Consider the following 20,134-nt stretch of genomic DNA (forward strand, 5'->3'; position numbering starts at 1 on the left):
TTTTCTTCTGATCTCCAGCCAGGCAGGTGCGTTGTGCAAAGTGAATAATTCATGAAGACAGCACACTAACTCACATTCTGGGGCAGGTTGATCTGGCAGAGGCCTACGAGAAGCAAATTAGCATCTAAATGGCCAATTAGAGAGACTCACTTCACTATTCTGATATGCTAAAAAGCTCAGGAGGCTTCCTGCAGCTGGAGGTTGGCAGGGTGGAATGAGCTCCTCCCAGCCTCCCGAGGAGCAATGAGTTTCTTAGAAAGAATTGGACATCACAGGGAAGCACTGGCCAGCGTTTGTCAATGAATCCCTTGCAGGGAAACTCATGCCAGCCTATCTCACGGGTAACCTCAAGTGAGCCAGGAAAAGCACAGGCCAGGGCCAGTGGGGAAACTACTGAGCAGCCTGACCCCCAACCCTGCCAAAATCTCACTGTTCACCATGGCTCTGAGCCACGGGCCTGCCATCACCTCTGGAGGATTAAATACCCTTTCTCAGCATCCTTAAGCTATAGTATTGGGTTTAAACATCCTAGGAAGCCTCTGAGCAACACATAAGCACAGCCAGTTCTGACTCTTAAGACCCTTATCACCCTGAATGAACATTGTTGGTACAAGCAGAAATCAAGCCGTGGACTTTGACCAGGTCCTGGAGAGTACCTGACCCGAGCTACAGGAGACTTAAGAACCCTGAGGATGAGCACAGCACGTCATTCTTTTGCACATACAACAGCACCCATCTCCCGGTGTCAGGGTGCCAAAAGGAACAAGGACAATCCATCCTCTGCCAGGTGCACGTGCCTGCTCCAACCACACAACAAGCACAAACCCAGCAGTAGTCAAAACCCCGCCAGGCTGGTAATATTTTCCGAGGAGCACGTTGCTCTCAGCCTCCCATTTCTGGCTTGTTTCCCCACACACCTCGGTCACTTACATTCAGTTACCTTCAGAAGGCTGAATTCCACCTCGACTCAACCCTGCTGCGTTTCTGGGCTGCTTTGAGCAGCGTTTTGGACAAGCCTCTCCCACCTGTGGAGCTCCAGGTCTGGGTGCCTCAGTGCTCCGCAACAGCTTCTCCCCCGCCCCAGCATGCCGCTTTCGCCGCCGGTATCCGGACAACCACGACGTACCAACACCCGAAACTCGGCTCCAAACTCCGCACGAAGTGCCCGGGCGCCTTCCCGGTACAGAGCTGCACCGTCCCCGCCCTGCGCGGCGTCCTCCCGCGTACCCACCTGTCCTCCGGCCCAGCTGCCCCGGCAAAACGAGCAGCCGGCTCCGCCAGGGACCACGCTGCGACCCGGAGCCGCCCCCTGAACAACGCGGAAACGGAGCTCACCGGGACCGCCGCCTCCTCCTCCGCCGCCTCCAGCCCCGGCGGCGCCGCCCGCGCCCCACCGACGCCCCCCGCGGGCACAGGCTCCCCCTGGCGGCGCCGCGGCGCCCCCGCCCCGGTGGAACCGGCGGCCGGCAAGGCCCGGCCCGGAGCTGAGCAAGGGTGCGCTGAGCCGAGCCCGGAATAAAGCACCCTGGAGAAACCCCAAACTGCAAACAAGGCAAGGCGGTACCAAAATAACCCCCAAACCAAAACAAACCTCAAAAGAAACCTCAAACCAAAACCATCAGAACACAACAAAACCCCAAACAAAATAAAAACTTCAAAACAAACTAAACCTTAAACCTAAACAAATGCCCAAACAAACCTCAAAACAAAACAAACCTCAAAACAAGCCAGTTCAAAACTCAGTTAAAACACAAACCCAACCAAACCAACCCATCAAAACCAACAACAACAACAAAAAAACCCAAAGTAAAAAAAACCCCACATCTAAATAACCTCTTGAAACAAATAAATCACAGCAAATGCCTACCCCATCCCAGAACTGGATTTTGCAGGGAAAGCTCAAAGCAAGAGCACCCCGTGGCAAGGCAAGGTGAGGTCTGCTGGGCCTGGGACAGGCACGGGGGGCTCATAGCTTTTAAAAATTGAGGGCTTAAAACCGCAGAGGGAGCCTAAAACCAGACACCAGCTACAGAACGTTGGCCAGGATCAGCAGGAAAACTTGGTCCTGCATTTTGTACAGTTAAAGGTGTTCATCCCAGGAATGCTGTGGCTGGGCCCCCTCATCCACAGAATGTTAGTTCGGAGGAAGGGCTATGAAGCTGGCACAGTGTGCACCCAACATGAACCCAACACAACAAGACAAACACAGCAACCTTCCCCAGCCAGCCTGCCTCTCCTGCAGGGAGGGACCTTGAGGCTGGTGGGGCTTTTCTCTTGCGTTCAACAGTTGCTTATAGGCCCCACCTTCAGGCTTCTTTGCAATCAAACATGTCTCACTTGGTGTTCTGGAGATCCATACAAACACTAATAACTGTCAGGAGAAAAACACTTGGTGAAGTGACAACCTGTGATCATATGGCGAGTCACAGGAAAACAATTATTCCTTTGCACTAGCCTGCAAACACAGAAATTACAGCTCATGACTGTCTAAATGTCCAGTGGATGCAGTGAGTAAATTTGCCATGTAGGAGGATGAAAGGGAGAGAAAAGGAGAGAAGGGAAAGAGAAAGGAAAAGAGACTCTCACTCTGTGCTTTTATTGCCTGTTCAGAGCCTGCTCTTGAGAAACCTGGTGCCCTGCAAGCCCTGCTGCTTTCACACACCCACAAGACGTCAGGGTAAGCTTAGGGACCTTTTAACTAAATCAAGTTCAAGTCTGAGTACATATTTTGCTATTCAGTTTAGGCAAGTGTTGAAAAATACATCAGAGGAAGCAGTGTTTGCATTAATATAGAGCCTGCATTTCTGTGGGAGAAAGCACTTCAAGATGACATTTCACACCAGGGTAGCCCTCCACAGAGTCAATAGTATAAATAAATTAAACACACAGTTCAGCCAACTTCAGGATAAAGATAAATTACCTTATTCCACCAGCTGTATTGGCAGGAGCAATAGGCACAGGAAATGACACACGTCTCAGAGCCTGTATCCATTCTGCTATTGAATTTGCTCATTAGGATCCCCACAGATGCTTCAGAGTCCGACTGCAAGACTGTGCCTTGATAGCTGGAAGTCAGAGAGAATAAATATGACATTACATTAAAAAATTTAAAAGGCTAAGTATGAGTTTTAGCTTGATAGCATGAAGTCAATTTTTAATATACTCGTTCCTCAGAATGCAGGCACTTCCAGTTCCACCCAAAGAACCCTTCAAAATCTCTCTGTTATCGATGATGGGTCCCACTGAATTATTCACCAGATCACAGCTGCCAGGGATTTTAAATATGAACATGACAAGGATTGTAAGGGATGGCAACCTTCTCCTGCAGGCCTATCAGCAATGCTGACAGTTGCACCACAGATGCCCCAAGCTGCTTTCAGCACAGCACATAACTGCACCCTGGGGAGCAGCCTTCCTGCATCACCCTCAAACCAGCACGTGTCTCAAGAAATAAAGACCATTTAAATGATGTGGAACTCCTGGGTATGAAGGTATCCTCCAGAAGAACTACGGATGCTTAAAGGCAGCCCTATTGTACAACAAAACAATCCTAATTGTAACCATCCTGGAGTGCTGCAGGAAATGATTCCTGGTTTGAACACTGGACTGGTGAGCAGGAGTCTGGGCTCCTAATCTCAGCCCTGTCATGCCAGGCAGCCGGTGCTGAGGTGTTGCACTGCTGGTCTACATGAATAATAATCAAGAGGATTCATTTTAATTATGAGCAGTTTTAAATACAGTGAATAACCAAAGGCCAAACGGGCTGGCTGCTTATCTCTGAAAGCCCATTTCCTAGGGACACAGGCTGACAAGGAACAAGGAGCTGCCACAGCCAGAGGCGTTTGGCACTCCCTTCCCATCGCCCTGACCCCTCCAGCTCGGTCTAACCCCTTCACAATTCATAGCAAGAGGGACAGGATTTTTCCCCAAGCTGTTCCTGTGATTGCAATCTGCTACTATTTGGTCCTCAGTGATTCAGTTTGTCTTTGTCCCTCTAATTATCATTCCTCTATAACAAAGTCAATAACTCAGTACCTAATCTGAAAAAAAAATAAATAACCTTGCCTATAGAGCACACTTGCTTGAGAATATGTAAGGCAAAGGAAATGTTTAAATAATACTACTGCTTCATAGCAAATTAAGCTGCTTTCTTGCTTGTTTTAAAGGCAAACTCCCCATTTGGATCCACTTCTCTATTTGCTTGTGTGAACGGGCTCAGGTCTAATTCTCTGGGCTTGCAAATTTTCTATATGGTGAATTCATGCTATGTTTATTTTCAAAAGATATGTGCCTCCAAGACATGGTGAAACCTTCAGAGGACTGTGGAAAGTTGTTCTTAGTATTCTTACTGTGAATTGCAGGTAGAAGATCCACTGAGACTCTGCTGGGCACAGCAGAGCTCGAGACTGTCAGTATAAACAGAAAAGGGGGTAAAGAGGGAAGTGACAGAAGCAGTAAGAGCATAAGGGATTCGCCTGGGGACAGTAGCCCTTCAGAATAAAATCATCTGCTGCCAAGGAGCACCTCACCACTCAGCATCCTCCTGGAACCAGGTGAATGGTGCCCCTCCTCATCCTGATACCCCAGGGAGGTCCTCTCAGAAGATGACTTTCTTTGTATGTAGATCAGGGCAGCCACTACCACCGGGCTCTGATTTTGGCTGGCAAGTCAGGTTTTATCACAATAACATTAATGACAACTGCCACAAGCCACAGGTAATCCCCTTCCTTCAGCTTTTCTCAAACAAAAACCATTGCACTCCCTCTTCAGTCTGGATGAATTATTTACATCCCATTGCTGCTGTTGCTGTTTTCCTTGCCTTTTTGCCCTGTGTCACCATCCCTTTCATCCCCACGCGGGCTTTGGAGAGCTGCTGGCTGCTGCACAGCGTTAGTAATAACCATCACTGCGAAACCCTTGCTGCTGGCACTTTGAAATCAGATCATTAGCGGCAGTCAGAGAAGTGCTGCCTTCAGCCCAGGGATCCGCCGCGGGAGCAGCCTCCTGGGAGCCCAATTTCATCCCAACCTGAATGCAACCGCGAGCGTCTGCCAAATTTCACATCCAAATAGATCAGGAGAGAAGGGAAGAGGCAGGCAGGGAGGGGGAGAAAGCAACCAAAGTGAGATTAAACATTCTGTTATTTCCAGGGAGAGGATGACAAATAAGAGGTGCACTGCTTCAGCAACTGTTGCTAGAGTCCCTGCAAAGGCTTTTCATCCAGGCTCACCTCTGAAGCAGACGCGTTCATCTCCCTGGCTGGGGGGGCTGCTGAAACACCCACAGCACAGCACAGCACAGCACAGCAGCAAGGGCAGGAGATCTGAGGACTGCGCTGTCCCCAGAACACCCAGGAGAAGCTGTTCCACATGTACCTTTGTGCTCGGATGTGGGGAAGGCAGAGGGGAGGGAAGATGGAAGGAAAGGTAGAGGGGAGTTCCCCTCAGCACCTGCATTTGCAGGGCTGAGGTACTGTGAAGGGATGGGAAGGATCCCGATAACTGGTCTCCTTGCAATAGATGCGGGGCCGTACTACCTCAGAGAAGCCAATGCTTTCTGGTGTGTCCATATTACCTCAGGACAGGCCCAGTACCTACCCATGCAGAGTGGCACAGGAGAGGCAACCTGTGCTGCACAGGGCTGTGCACACAGAGCAATGGCGCTGGGTCCCTGGCCAAGCGGGCAGGCCCAGGCTTGCCACTGCACCATGGCTGCCCTGGAGACCTTGCTGGAGGGCTGGCACTGAGGGGAGTGGTGGGGAAAGGGTAGAGGAAGGCAGAAGTGAGATGGAGGGGAAGGTGCTGAGGGGAGGAGAGGTGAAGGGGGCAGGTGAGGTGGAAGGGAAGGTGCTGAGGGGAGATGGGGCAGGAAGGCACTGAGGGGAGATGGAAGGGGAAAGCACTGAGGGGGGAGAGAGAGAGGGCAAAAACTGAGGGGAGATGGGGCGGGAAGGCACTGAGGGGAGATGGGGCAGGAAGGCACTGAGGGGAAGAGCTGAGGGGAGATGGGGCAGGAAGGCACTGAGGGGAAGAGCTGAGAGGAGATGGCGCGGGAAGGAACTGAGGGGAAAAGCTGAGGGGAGATGGGGCGGGAAGGCACTGAGGGGAAGAGCTGAGGGGAGATGGGGCGGGAAGGCATGGAAGCAAGAGATGGAAGGGCAAAACCTGAGGGGAGATGGAGAGGGAAGGGAAGATGGAGTAGGGACAAGGACGGAGGCTGCTGATCTTCCTTCCCTTGCTCCCTGCAAGGCTCGAGGGGAGCTCAACGGAGCCATGCCAGGCCTGCCACAGGGCAGGAGAGCAGCGCAGGCAGGCAGTGGGGGGCGAGGGACTGCCCATGTCCTCCTCCACCACAGACCCTAGGCACGAAGCCACCACAGAGAAAGAAGCAGCAGCGGCTGCCATGCAGGAGTGCAGCCACTACCACCACCACGGTGCGGGCAGGTGAGCTCGGCTGGCTGCGGCGTGCCGCCCCAACGCCCCATGCAGCACCTGGGTGTGGAGGGGGCATTGGGTGAAGCCATGTGTGCACGAGGGTGGTACGTGACTGCTGCTGGACATTGCATGTTCGTGCAATTGATGCTGCACAGACATGAAGCCAGAGTGTGGGTACCAGCAGGGAAGCAGCTCAGATCCACCTGTGTGTGTTGGCCAGAGGCTATGGTGCTTGACTGTCCCTCCATCCTGCAGGACAGCTGCCACGGAGAGAAAACAGAGCTTTCCTAGGGAACCTTCTATAGCAGTTTAAAACTTTTCACTGAACCGCATCCTGTTTATACATATAGTTTCATATATAGCTACCAATCTATCCAGAAAAGGTTGAGTGTATGTAACTACACAGCATAAGCAGTAGGAGGCATAAGAAATCTGTCAAGAAGTAGGAAACTTTCATAAACTGCCTAAGGTTTGGGGTGCTGTAAATATTTAGTGGTTTTCTTTTGGTGAGCTACAGTGTAGGTTAAATATTCACTGCTCTGTTGGCCTGACTCACGGCACTGATCTAACCTCCCATCAGTGGGGTTGAGTTGCTGCTATACCCACAGAAATGGGAGGTTAATGTAAGAAAATCTTCCATGTAAAGGAATAGGATCTTAGGACAAAATGTGCCCTATACAAAAATTAATAAAATCACATTGCTTGCTGTATTAATGGATAACAGCTTTAAAAAATCGTCAAGGACCAAGAATCAATTTCCTGTCTAAATCGAATTAGGCAAGCACAGTGAAGTTGACTCCAGTGTAGAAGTGCTATTAATGCATTAACAGCCTCAATAAACACATCTTACAGGTGTAAGGATCATTGTGTTAGCCAATCAGATAAATATATATTTCCCACTTAAAAATAAATGGGCCATTAGGGCATTAATATTTTCTCATCGATTTGGTTTCTTATTAATGGGCAATAAAGGTACAGCAAGCAGTTCTCTCATCATCTTCTGTATGAAATAGCCAGGAAAGCCTCAGAGGCAATGCATACATTTTTGCTAACAGCATTTATCTTTTTAACAGCTAAACACCAGCACAACACCAGAAAGCAGCAGGCCTGCTCCTCTCAATTGCCTGAAATCCCAGGTCCTGGAAGGAACCCTGACCCAGCCCAAAATAATGCAGAAGAGAATCGAAAGGATGCAGAAATGAACAAGGTTGTAATATCAACTGCCACCACTTTGGACTCTGCTCAAACAGATGAAGGTCTTTCTGCTCAGCTTAACGAAAGCCTTCGATGGAATGGGATTCTTGAAGATCCTGTAGCAGAAGAAGAAAGGCTGCGCATCTACAAGATGAACAGGAGGAAACGGTACGAACTGTATCTGCAGCAACACTTCCCCACCGAGCCATGCTCAGCTGCCAGGCATTCCTCATGACTGCATTGCAGTGTCGTGCACCAGCAGCCATCACACCGTATGTAAAGAACATTGCTTCAGTTGTTTTCCAGAGGAGCAAGCATGAACTGGTTCCTGAATGAGCTGCAACCAGCAGTGTCACCCAAAAATCTCTCACCACATTCTGCAGCTTAGCACGGATTACCCACTGTCTTATATCTGTGGAGAAAAGGTCATTTGTATTTTTAAAACAAACCAACCTTTTAGTTAAATTTGGATACAACTCAGACGGCTTCAGCTATTAAAAGCACTCCTTTCCATACTGCCAATTTGCTGTGCAGTATCCCTAGTTGTTCCTATTTCAAAATAACACTCACTGTATTACACCTGAGCTTTTTAGGTGTTGATGTTGTCAGTTGCTGGTCCTGAAACCAGCAAGGACAGCACTTGTGGCAGATAAACAGCTAAATGACCAGATATCTTGTTTAGAGGCTAAACCAGAATCAACTAGGTTGGAAAAGGCCTTTAAGATCATAAAGTCCAACCATTTTGATTGCAAATGACTGCAAACAGACTTACCTAGTACTTAAAATTGAGCCAGCTGCAAAATTGGGATTGGAATCCAACCTTCATCTCCAGCCTTATGATCCAATTGTATCTACAGTATTTTGTTATAAAAACTTATTGTATCAGCCCCTCAGATTTGATTATCCTGGAGAAGCACAACATATATACAAAGAAAATGGAGCACATATCTAACAATGGGGCTGTCCTTGTCATTATATGTACTAACAAGAAGCCTATTTGGCCAAACTGAAGTAAAAATCATGTCAAGCAGTAGGCTGCCTTGTACCCCCTTCAACCTCTCATAGTAAAGGAACATTATTCTTACAGAGTGCTACTACAATGTTAAACAGCCCAGACCATGCTAAAGGAAGTATGTCAAAGTAAGATGGCACAACACAAAGGAAACAGTTTTTCCTGAAGCCCTCCTGAAAGATACTGTTCTGATTTTTAAAGTTTTTTCTTAATGGCTCTTCAAATTGACTGCCTTTTATACAGCAATTCATGTTTAGGTACATATTTTTCTCTTGTTTAATACTTTAAACACTGCATGACACTCAAACGCTTGCATAGACTTTTGCAGGAGCAGTGACATGGTTTAGAATAGCTTCAGAGCTCCCTAGATTCCAATAATGTCATTACATGCAGACCTAGAGCTTTTGCAAGCAGATAACCAGATGAACAATAAAAGTAAGCAAAAAAAAATCCAATTAAGAATTAATTAACTGATGTTCAATTCTACTCTGCCAGAGATACAAACAAAATCAGCATGCCTGCAAATTCGGAAAGGATTAAAGAACAGATTAAGCATGCAGACAAACACTACAGCACTTCCCTCAAAACAGTAGTTTGTAACTATTTTGTTTTTATACAGTTTAATGAAGAACACATTCCAGCCTTATTTTACGCTGTATTTTCTAATCTATTAAATTATCTAACATTGCACATCTACATTTTTAACCATAATTAAAAAGAAATTCCTATCTGGTTGAATACCTGTTGTACTGGAAAAGGGCAAGTGCTTCACTTGTGAGGTACACTGAAATCCACACCAGAAACTCTTTAAAAATAAAACTATACCAAATGAACAAGTCAAATGCATACTGGAAAGGATATTCAGCTGTCTTCAAGCCACTTTTCTAATGTCTTAAAGTGATATACCCACAACATTTGGTGTTGTTTTGATTCTTTTTTAATGTAGTTTTATACAGGAAATGCCTTCCTAGAATATCTGAGCAACAGTAACACATAAGGGAAACAAAAGGGGAGCTGGGATGGGCAGGATATATGGTATGTTTACTTCTAAGTAAATACTGTAATAAACACTGAAGCTGTGAATGAAAAATAAAGAGATTTCCCTATATGGTGGTTTTCAGATCATTTATTAACAATAAAGTAAAAGACAAATTGAAAATTAGAAGGAAGGGGTGGGAAACATCACAGACATCAGAACACTTGCACAGAGCTAATCAGAGCTTTGCAAATGCTGGGACAGAAATAATTTAAAAGGTATCTCTACCAATTAAAATGTTTTTAAGAGGTACATAATTAAGTTTGTTTGCTGTATAAAAATCAGGTGCTTTATCCTAAAACCATATGTAAGGGTCAGTTCATTTCTAACTAGAGACAATTCATGATTACAACTTAAAATAATCCTCTCTTAGATCTCTTGCAAATGAATTCATTGGAAGAGCGTTGTCGGAGCAATCCAGGATCCGTGTTCTTCCAGCATCCTGTGTCCAACAGTGGCCAGCACCAGATGTTTCAGGAGCAAGGTACATGGAACTGCCAAGCAAGCAATGCTGCAATAGCTTTCCCAAAGGAGTTCTGTCCCTTTGAAATCCCACACGCATTGGGCTTGAGTTGTGCCTTCTGCTACACAGCAAGTACATCCTGGGGCAATGTTTAGGGGAGAACTGCAACATGGGTATTTAAGACACATTTCCTAAACACTGGAGTCCAAACCCAACATGTTTAGTGAGAAGACAGTGCTGCTCTTACCCCCTCTGGAGCAAGGCCTACCTGACTTTGGCAACCTTTGTCACCCTGGGATTGTTTTAGTGTCTGGTTTTCTGAGGCCTGTATCAAAGATTAAGGACATTCTGTTCTGAGCTAATAAATAAGTAAAAAAGCAAAACAAAACTACAAAAGAACCAAATCACACAAACCTGCCTTCCTGTTGCATTTTAGTCTCCCAAATCATTTCAGCTCCCACTCAAGTGCACTTCCACACCATTCATCACACTTGCACAAACACATGTTAACTACAGCTCAAGAACAGGCTCCTGAGTTTCAAACTCACCACTGACAAAAGTCACCTTTGTGGCTATGCATTAGCGAAGTCCTCTTTAAAAGCAGGTCCAGGGCTGATGATATTATATCACAGGGTTACCCACACCTCAGAGGAGCTTTGGAATACATGGAAAAGCCTTGTCTAGCCAGATCAAGTCTACCAACTGTTTCCGAGCGGCTACACACTAGCCACCAACATAGCCAACACTAGCCCAAGCTCTCAAAAGCAGATACTCTCTACACTACACTGCTCCCTGTCAATATAGCAAGAACAAACTGGGTAAAGTAAGAAATCTCTCCAACTTATTTTCATTAAAGCACATGATAAACTAACACACATAACATCCAGATGGACTTCCATAGTATCTGAAGTTACTCCCTTTGGTCCCCAACCTCATCATGCACTTGGGACTGGAGGGGCTATTCAGCAGCCTGCAGACAGGCAGACACTGCCCCATCCCAGTGACATCCTTAATACCAAAGTCCAGAGAGGACATGGACCTTTGCAATGAAAAGCTGTGTGGAAGCAGAGCTACAGCTGTGGGTTTTAGTATGTAATAAAAATTTGCCTGTCCTTTGCTACCTTCCAATTCTTCACAACCCTCACCATGACAGCGTCTCACACGGATCCCAGCATCTCCTCCATTCTAGGTCCCTGTATACACCGTGCATTTTCCAACTCCTAGTTACAACTCCCTCAGCACAGACAGTACAATGTTGGTAAAAACTAGGCACCAGTGGTTTTCCACCACCACGTTGTCAAGACCCGACTTTACAACAAGACAGGGATAATCTTTGGCCTGATATTCTTCATTACAACTCCTACTACATGCACAGAAATGCCAGTATGTTACACAGACTACAGCGCTGCAGAAGTTGTTGTAAGAACAGAAGATACACCATTCCCCTACAGAACTTGAATTACCTGATCCTTTCCCTGCTGACTGCAGCTGCAAAAGCAGTTTATCTCCTGCTCTGCTCAGAACTCCTTTTTTTTCCCACTCACACCTTCCAACTGGACATGACTGCCATAGGACAACATTTGAAACTGCAGAATTTTAGATTTTTCTGTGTTAGTTTTTTCCAGCAATTTCCAGGAGGTGGTTCTAAAGAAAATGGTCTCGTGATCTGAACTGAAATGAATGACAGCTCTAGCTATCTGTAACCAAATAACCTGGTAGATTCCCTACAAGAGAGCAAATCGCCCTTATTTTTGCACATCACCACAAAGCATCAAATGGCTTTCCACCTGCCAGGTACTATTCCACATTCTTTCTTACCTGTCAATAATATTTCTTCCGGGAAAATACTTCCCATTATTTTCATCTGATTACTGCACTGTGGGGAAGGGGAGGGAAGTCATGACTTTAAAGGTGAACAAACAAGTTCCTTACTAAGTTGTGTTCCCACAGAAAACCGCGTTCAGGCCATTCTGATGCTTAAAGCAGGAATTAAGAGCTGAGACAGAGGGTCTGTACCCGCTTTAGCTAGTGGAGTTAGCACAGTGCATTAGGTGGGACCGAGATGGATCAGATCAAGAGAGACAGCTGTCAGTCAGCAACCATCCAGAACGCAGTCGTTTCCAAGGTATTCTGAAGTTTCCAGCTCTATGCTGGAGAGAAACCGCCGCATGGTCTTACGACAGTTGTAATCCAGCGTGGTGGTGTACACAGTCTTGGCGTGCTTCGGGTAGATGATGGTGGTGCTGGTGAAACGCTGGGGCTTGTTGCGGGGCTCAAAGTGGACCTCGACTTTGTAATTGCGCCATGTGCAGTTTGGGACACAGATGACTGTCTGACTGCAAGAGGAAACGCTTAAGCCCACTGGCATATAGATGTCATCAATGAAATGCTTCTCCGAGTCATATTTAACCGAGGATGTGTACCTGAAATACAACAGAGAGGCGTGTGTGAGCTCTGCTCCAGAGCAGCAGGCTGCTTTGTCTAAGCCATCAGGTAGGGTGGCTCCTCAGCCTTACACCTGCCACCTCAACACAGGAACAGCCACATCACACTGTTCTGCTGCTGTCTCACTCATTTATGGGAAGAAAAAGCCTTTCATTATCAGCACACCCAGCATTGTCCCTGTTTTGTCCAGCTGCCAGTACTACCAAATATCAACTCAATCCTTGCGTCTGCTGTTTTAAGCCTCAGCTCTATAAGCCTGAGAACCTCATTCAAACTCCAATGACTAAACCCAGGGGCCTACATCCACATTTAGGCTTTGCACATGAGCATCCTCATTCCTCAGAGTGCCAAGTCCATGGCAGCACATGTTATTTTCCCAGTTACCCTGTGGCAAGAGCCACACAGGGGCTCTCTGGGACTGCTCACAGCATGGGGCACTCCTTAAGGCAAACTTCCAGAGATTCAACTGGAAGGAAAATGCTACAATTTACACACCAAACTCCATCGGGAAGAAAATCCTCTGTGCTACATGGTAGAAGAAAGTTTTCATCTCCTTCACACTGTGACAACTCTGTGTTAGGTTTTCCATAGTGTTGGTTGCCTTGAATTCCAGCCTCAGCACAGGCTCCTTTTACCCACACCAGAGCATCCTCTCCTTCTACCCTCCCCTGCATTAAGCTTCCATTTGATTGTACCTGTCTACCTCTGCTTGCACAGGGATCAACTGCGAGCCTTCATTTCTCGTTACTGGAAATCATCACATTCAAAGGAATAATTCACATGCTGTGATGCAGCACATTAAAAAACCCAGCAATTATGTACTCTCTGAATACCAACTTTTCTCTTAGTTCATAAACCAGCCACAGCTGATAAGGTAGAAAGTGCTTACTATAAAACTATGAGGTTACAAGAGCAAAATTCCTTTCCCCTAATAAAACACTCCCAGAAAGAAGGCTGCTTTGAAGATCTTCCATCATGATTACCTTCTGGTTAATTGGTTGAAAGACAACATTTTGGAGCAGTGCAATGAAGGAAAAGCTGGAGACTAAAATATAGGAAAGTCTTCCTGGGGGAAAAAAAAAAACCCATATGGGATTAAAAGAGCCTGAACACTCCTTCATCCTGTACAAATGTCCAGGAACGTACAGCTGCATGGAACAATAGCTCTGCAAATAAATTAACTTGACTCACCGGCACTGATAAGGCCTAACTACTCCTTTACATGCTAACTCCCTCAAAACTAGATGGCTGTAACACAGCATTTACCTTATTTCCTTTGGTGGTAAAGGGTCAAACTCAACTCCTTCGCCAAATGATAAAGGACACAATCTTGGAGGGTAGCTGGAGAGAACAGGGCTGGGGGAGAGCACAGAGTTCTGAAAAGAAATGCAAAAATAATCCCTTTTATGTTACAATTCGGTATATTCCCAATAAAATTATTTATTTAGCCCCTGGTACAGAGCTGTCAAGGTTCACATTTACATGCAAGAGGGTCTGCTAGTCGAAGACATGCCTACAGTTGCAACCTGCAGGTCTCACTTGGCACTGGTCTATAGCATCAACAATGTGGCAAGGTGTATTTTGTGAAGCCCTAACTTCAGGAGCTTTACTTCAGAAGAACCATTCTGGGGAATGAGAGAGGAATACAGCCCCTCAGTGCAGCATAGCCTCATTCAGCATGAACTATAGCCCAATCGCTGGATGAGCTCACCTTCAATTTATAGCTAAGATTATACGAGCGTGCCCTCCTTGCTGCAGTCATCAGATACACCCATGGGCAGATCACAGAAGGAAATTATTGCAGGGCATCTCGCTGGGAGCAACTCCTTGTTTCATAGCTACTCCATGGCTACTATTTGAAGGCATTAAATCCAACCTAGTTCACATACAACCCATTGGAAAGGATTAACTCATTCCCACCGAGCGGCAATGCACAGAGCATCCCTGTGCTTCTCTCCTGGACAGGCAGCACCTCAAGCTGACCCTGGCCCAGCACTGCCCCACAGCCAGAAGGAAATGAAAGCGGCCCTGAAGGGGCCTTTTTGAAACCACCTCTGGTTTCCTACACAGGGCCTGGGGATTATGGGAATCCCTCCTGCTCAACATATGATTCTCCTATGGCCTTCTCCAATTCTATGGTGGCACCCCTGCAGAAAAGGGATGTTTCCTCTGACCTGCAGTTTCCAAAGTATTCGTACCAGCCGCTCAGCATCAACATCCAAACATGGTTTTGTGAAAAACTAGCACATCTCTATCTGATACTATCAACTGAAGCCAAAAGTTAACACAGAAACCTCCTACTCTGGGTCACTCTTTGGAATAATGAGAGTTCATTTTCCTGTGGGATCTTTCAAAGACGTGCTGCGATGCTGTCCTACCCCCTACCTGCGTCAGGAAAGTTTGGGCTTCCCTTTGATTAGCAAGAACCGACGTCAAAGCTGGTGCTTTTTAGAAGCACCACCAGTTTCCCCGACACAAGACAGCCCCAGCCCTTGCTGTGGACACCACGGCTCCCGGCGGGCTCCCTCCCGGTGTGTGTGCGTTAAGGGATACGGCAGCAGCGGGAGACGCCGGTAGAAGGGAGGGAAACGTGGGGCAATTTTTCCAAGCTCTCCCCAGTCCCCGCCGGCGCCGGTTTTCCACCCTCCTTTCCTCAAAGGATGCTGCGGGGCCTGGAGCGCTGGGGGTGGACAAGCGGCTCCCGGGCGATAGCTTTCGGCACGGTCCGAAGGGCAGCGGCGGGTGGCAGCCCCGGGGTGCAGGGCCCAGCACCTGCCGCAGCGGGACCGAGCCCGGGCCCAGCGAGCGGGTTCCCGGGGGTGCGGGTCCCGCTCCGTGCTGCAGCCCCGGGCGGAGGGTCCCGTCTGCCCCGTGGAGCGCAGAGGCGGGCGCCCGGAGCCGCAGGACAGGGTGCAGGGGCGGCCGGTGCCGGTACTCACCGCGGCGGCGGGCGCGGGCGGGTCGGGCTCCGGCAGCCCGTTGGTCGCGGCGCGATCGGGGCTGCCCGAAGAGAGGAGCCAGGGCGGCGGAGCGGGCCCAGGGCTGGGGGGCAGCCCGGAGTCGGGGCTGTCGAGTCCCGCGTCGCCCCGCTTCCTCATGTCCGGGAGGTCGGGCACCTCCCGCAGGCTGAGCCGACCCACCATGACCGAGCCGCCTGCCCCGCGGCCACCGCGCCGCTGAGACTGCTGCGCCCGGGCGGCGGCGGGGCGGGCGGGGCCAGCGCCCGGGGGAGGGGCCTGGCCCGGGGGCGGGGCCTGGCCAGCGCCCCATCCCGTATCGCACCGTGTCCTTGTGCTCTCCCGGTGTTCCCATCCCGTCCCTGTGCTCCCATCTCCGTATCCCAAGACAGCACCCCTGGCAGGGCACTGCGCCCTCACTCCCATTCCCAGCCACATGGAAGTGCCCAAACCAGCTCCCGACAGGCTGCCCTACAGTGTCCAACCTATTGACCTGATGTGCCACCCATTCCTATGCCAGCATGGGTTTTGGGGAGCACAGAAAGAGCCAGCCCCAACTGCTTCTCCTGGTGGGTTGTCCCGACCTCCAACAGGAAGATTTCCCCAACAACAAAGGTCCCCCGTGGGTTTTGGCAGCCAGGTTAACCCCCCCTGGACTGAGCGTCATAGAATCATAGAATGGTTAGGGTTGGAAAGGACCTTAAGATCAAGTTCCAACCCCCCTGCCATGGGCAGGGACACCTTGCTCTAATCATATTACCCAAGGCCTCGTCCAACCTAGCCTTGAACACTGCTAGGGATGAAGCATTCACAACCTCCCTGGACAACCCATTCCAGTGCCTCACTACCCTAACAGGAAAGAATTTCCTCCTTATATCCAACCTAAACTTCCCCTGTTTAAGTTTTAACCCATTACCCCTTGTTCTACCACTACAGTCCCTAATGAAGAGTGCCTCCCCAGCATCCCTATATGCCCCCTTCAGATACTGTACGGCTGCTATGAGGTCTCCACGCAGACTTCTCTTCTCCAGACTGAACAGCCCCAACTTTCTCAGCCGATCTTCATATGGGAGGTGCTCCAGACCCCTGATCATTCTCGTGGCCTCCTCTGGACTTGTTCCAACAGATCCATGTCCATTTTATGTTGAATACACCAGAACTGTACACAATACTCCAAGTGAGGTCTCACGAGAGCAGAATAAAGGGGTAGGATCACCTCCTTGGACCTGCTGGTCACACTCCTTCTGATGCAGCCCAGGATACGGTTGCTTTCTGGGCTGCAAGCGCACACTGAAGCTGGCTCGTGTTCATTTTCTCATCGACCAGCACCCCCAAGTCCTTCTCCGCAGGGCTGCTCTGGATCTCTTCTCTGCCCAGCCTGTAGCTGTGCCTGGGATTCCCAGTGTCACAGCTGCCTGGGATGGATGGTGCAGAAAAGCAACCCAGAATTGTCAGCAGTTTTCATGCACTGCAGCCAGATTTATTAAGTGAAGTTTTGCTGAGACCAGGCCACTGTCTGCATGGGCACTTCTGCTGGGTGCAGACAGGCCATAGTGGTTAATGCCAGCACTGACAGGTACAGCAGTGAATAACACCCTTCAAAACTGAGTTTTCCTCCCTATGTTGCTCCTTCTCACTGCCCCATACTAAGGATTCAGATTCAGGCAGCAGTGCTGCCACCCTTAATTGTCTTTTTGAGGCAAAACTGCTGAAGCCGAAACAAGAAAACAGAGGAAAAAAGGCTTTTTTCTAGCACCAGAGGAGAGCGAGGGAACCTTTTTTGGAAAACCCTAATGAAATAATTGCGCCATGTCATCAGATTCGGTGGGGGAATACTCTTGCGGAGGGAAAGTGCCTGCTTGCAGCCAGCCAAAGTCAACACTCCCCTGTGCAGTAACAAGCAGTCTGGCCCGACGGGCCCAGCACAAGTGAACCCAAACCCCTGAAAAGAATTCCTTCCCTGCCCCAAAATTAAAAGCAGAGCAGAGTTTTCAGCCGTAGGCGTCTGTGGTTTGCAGCTATGCAGTGCTGGGAACTCCGGAGACTTCCTCAAGGAATTTACATTCCTTTGAAGAAATACTATGAGGCTGTTTGTCTTTGCTGAAAAATGCAGATGGAAAGAAAAAGAACATTAAAAGGTTTTGACTGAAATCTTTGGGGTCTGAGCAAATGTGCTGGGCAGGTGTTTTCTTCCTTTTGATTTAAATGCATCCCAAAAAAAGAAAGATTCTGGTCTCCGGGAGCAATGGGAAAGCTGCTTGCTCCTTGCTCCAAAATCTCCCATAAAAGCCCTTTATGAAATTAGACGCCTCAGAAGGCGCTGGAGCAGTTTCCAGATGAACACCATCATCATTTCAGAGCTGCTGTGCAGCTCCTGGGCTCAAAATCACGCTGCCAACAACCGAGTTGTGCTATTTAGGAATGGGGGAACTTGCAGCACCTCCCAGCAGCCACCTCTGTGGGCTGTGGGTGTCCCCATGGCTGCTCCCATGGGGATTAGTGTCTGGGTGTGAGGGATCCAGCACTGGGGAGCTGCAGCCGGCTGCACCGGGATGAGCAGAGCTGCACTGGCTCTGGAAGTCTTGCTGCTCTCTATTTATTAGCCAAAACCCTCCCACACTGGCCTGGCTTGACACAAAGGACAATGTTTTGTGCCCTTCCAAGCTCTCATTTCTGGCCTTGGCAGGTGGAGGTGTCAGAGCACACAAGGGGGCTCAGACCCGAGGATCTCCCATACCACCGCTATCTAGAGCTGTAAATTTGCCTGCTAGGACAAAAAGGAAATGTTCAACCATAACTTTAACTGCTCAGTAACTAAAATGCTATTGATACCCATTGCATACAGGGGCCCTGCTTCTAAGGCACATGTACTCTGCCGTCTCAGAAAGCCCATGTCTTCTTGAGCCTCTCAAACCATACTGATCTGTGCAATCCCGGATGGCATTGGAAATCTTTTCCCCCGCCTGTACATCACAGCTTGTTTGTCCATGTTATTTACTTTTTAACTGCCCGTGCACAGCTGGGACAGACCAGATTCCAGTATCTTATCAAGATCCTCCTTCCATAAAGGACTTTCCACCAGGCTGGGTGCACTTGGTTTAATCAGCAATGGAACAATAGGCACATTGATGTGGTGCAGGGGGCTGTCACTGCGGGCAGGGGGGAAGCAGATCAGAAGGATCCTGTGTTATTTGATAATGATGGAAAACTATTTCCAAATGATGGGAAATGCCAGGCTGCTCCCTGTGGTGCAGACCAAGAACTCACCAGGCACCGGAGTCACAGCAGCGCCTCCAAGCAATGGGATTGATGGGAGCCCTGAGAGCGGCTCAGCTGCAGGGATGAATGCTGATGGCACATGGCTGAAGTGGCTCTTTTGATCGGATTTTACAGCCCTGCTGCCACCACCCTGCGAACCACTGAGCCACGAGCCAAGATTTTCCCAGGGATCCAGAAAGCTCCGTGTACTGCAAGTACCAAAGGCTGCTATTTACTCTCCCTGTAGGATTCAGAGCCTGATGGCAGCCCCATGGGCTCCCCATGTCCTGCTGGGAATGGGAAGGCACCACAACTTCCCAGGGGCCTGATCACAGGGAGATTGGATTGAGAGCAGCCCAAGGAGATAGATCTGGAGGTATCAGTTGACAAGAAGCTCCCTATGGCCTGGCAGTGTGCGCTTCAGAGCAGAATCCCCCCCTGTGTGCTGGGCTGCATCCCCAGAGCGTGAGCAGCAGGTTGAGGGAGGGGACTCTCCCCCTCTGCTGTGCTCTGGGGAGACCCCCCCTGCAGTCCTGATCCAGCTGGGGGGAAGCAACACAAGAGGGATGTGGAGCTGTTGGAGCAAGTCCAGAGGAGGCCATGGAGATGCTGCGAGGGCTGAAGCAGCTCTGCTCTGGAGTCAGGCTGAGAGAGCTGGGCTGGGTTAGCCTGGAGAAGGCTCCTTAAGGGGAGACCTTAGAGCAGCTCCAGTGCCTAAAGGGGCTACAGGAAACCCAGAGAGGGGCTTTGGACAAGGGCCTGTAGGGACAGGACAAGGGGAATGGCTTTAACCTGCCAGAGGGGAGACTGAGATGAGCTCTTAGGCAGTTCTTCTCTGTGATAGTGCTGAGGCACTGGCACAGGGTGCCCAGAGAAGCTGTGGCTGCCCCATCCCTGGCAGTGCTCAAGGCCAGGTTGGACACAGGGGCTTGGAGCAAGCTGCTCTAGCAGAAGGTGTCCCTGCCTGTGACAGGGGTTGGAACTGGATAAGCTTTAAGGTCCCTTCCAACCTGAACTATTCCATGATTCCATGAAACTGTGGTACTTTGGTCCTGGTGACCCTGTGTCGTGGTTTAAACCAAGCCAGACAACTTGTGCACTCACTCCCAGTGAGTGGTGCCAGGCTGGAAGCAGTCGAGGCCCACGTTAGTCCCCCCCTTCCCCAGGGGCTGCCCCCCCCCCCCCTTCCCCGCTCCCAGAGGGATGGGGAGGAGACTCGAAAGAATGCAACTCCCACGGGCTGAGATAAGAACAGTCTAGCAACTAATGTACAATACAAATCACCACCGCTACCACCAATGACAACAATGATAAGAGAAAATAGCAAGGGAAAGG

General features: G+C 49.1%; 3 protein-coding genes across 8 annotated transcripts in view; all 3 read right to left on the bottom strand.

Moving 5' to 3' along the window:
- RAD51C (RAD51 paralog C) overlaps nt 1-1,476 on the bottom strand; it is a 144,955-nt gene extending 143,479 nt beyond the window's left edge. The window contains exon 1 of the mRNA XM_061363584.1: nt 1,471-1,476. The gene's annotated coding sequence lies outside the window, so the exon portion shown is untranslated. The remainder of the gene's footprint in view (nt 1-1,470) is intronic.
- The window catches only part of RPH3AL (rabphilin 3A like (without C2 domains)), a 40,350-nt gene extending 37,305 nt beyond the window's left edge, over nt 1-3,045 (bottom strand). For 3 of the 6 annotated variants that reach the window (XM_061363593.1, XM_061363594.1, XM_061363588.1), the window contains exon 1: nt 1,336-1,424. The gene's annotated coding sequence lies outside the window, so the exon portion shown is untranslated. Of the gene's footprint in view, nt 1-1,126; nt 1,425-2,920 lie in introns of those variants that run through there. The other 3 variants (XM_061363592.1, XM_061363591.1, XM_061363589.1) reach the window with 3 other exon arrangements.
- A 6,706-nt stretch (nt 3,046-9,751) lies between these two features.
- Nucleotides 9,752-15,794, bottom strand: RFLNB (refilin B). The gene is made up of 3 exons (XM_061363609.1): nt 15,524-15,794; nt 13,851-13,960; nt 9,752-12,562 (listed from the first exon to the last, which is right to left on the bottom strand). The coding sequence occupies exons 1-3, from the start codon at nt 15,725-15,727 to the stop codon at nt 12,232-12,234; spliced, it is 645 nt and encodes a 214-aa protein (XP_061219593.1). The 5' UTR covers nt 15,728-15,794; the 3' UTR covers nt 9,752-12,231.
- Between the last annotated feature and the right edge of the window lie 4,340 nt (nt 15,795-20,134).

The sequence above is a fragment of the Neopsephotus bourkii genome, unplaced genomic scaffold (genome assembly GCF_033783945.1).
Source record: "Neopsephotus bourkii isolate Nb327-2 ecotype Australia unplaced genomic scaffold, CSIRO-AGI_Nbou_v1 NB_1154, whole genome shotgun sequence".
NCBI lineage: Eukaryota > Metazoa > Chordata > Aves > Psittaciformes > Psittacidae > Neopsephotus > Neopsephotus bourkii.

Bases quoted from the DNA above. Each gene is read 5' to 3' on its own strand.
- RFLNB (XM_061363609.1), bottom strand. From the start codon at position 15,727: ATGGTGGGTCGGCTCAGCCTGCGGGAGGTGCCCGACCTCCCGGACATG. The intron at 13,961-15,523 runs GTGAGTACCGGC...ATTTCTTTTCAG, and splicing joins CGCCCGCGCCCGCCGCCGCG to AACTCTGTGCTCTCCCCCAG. The intron at 12,563-13,850 runs GTAAATGCTGTG...GTTGTATTTCAG, and splicing joins TTACCACCAAAGGAAATAAG to GTACACATCCTCGGTTAAAT.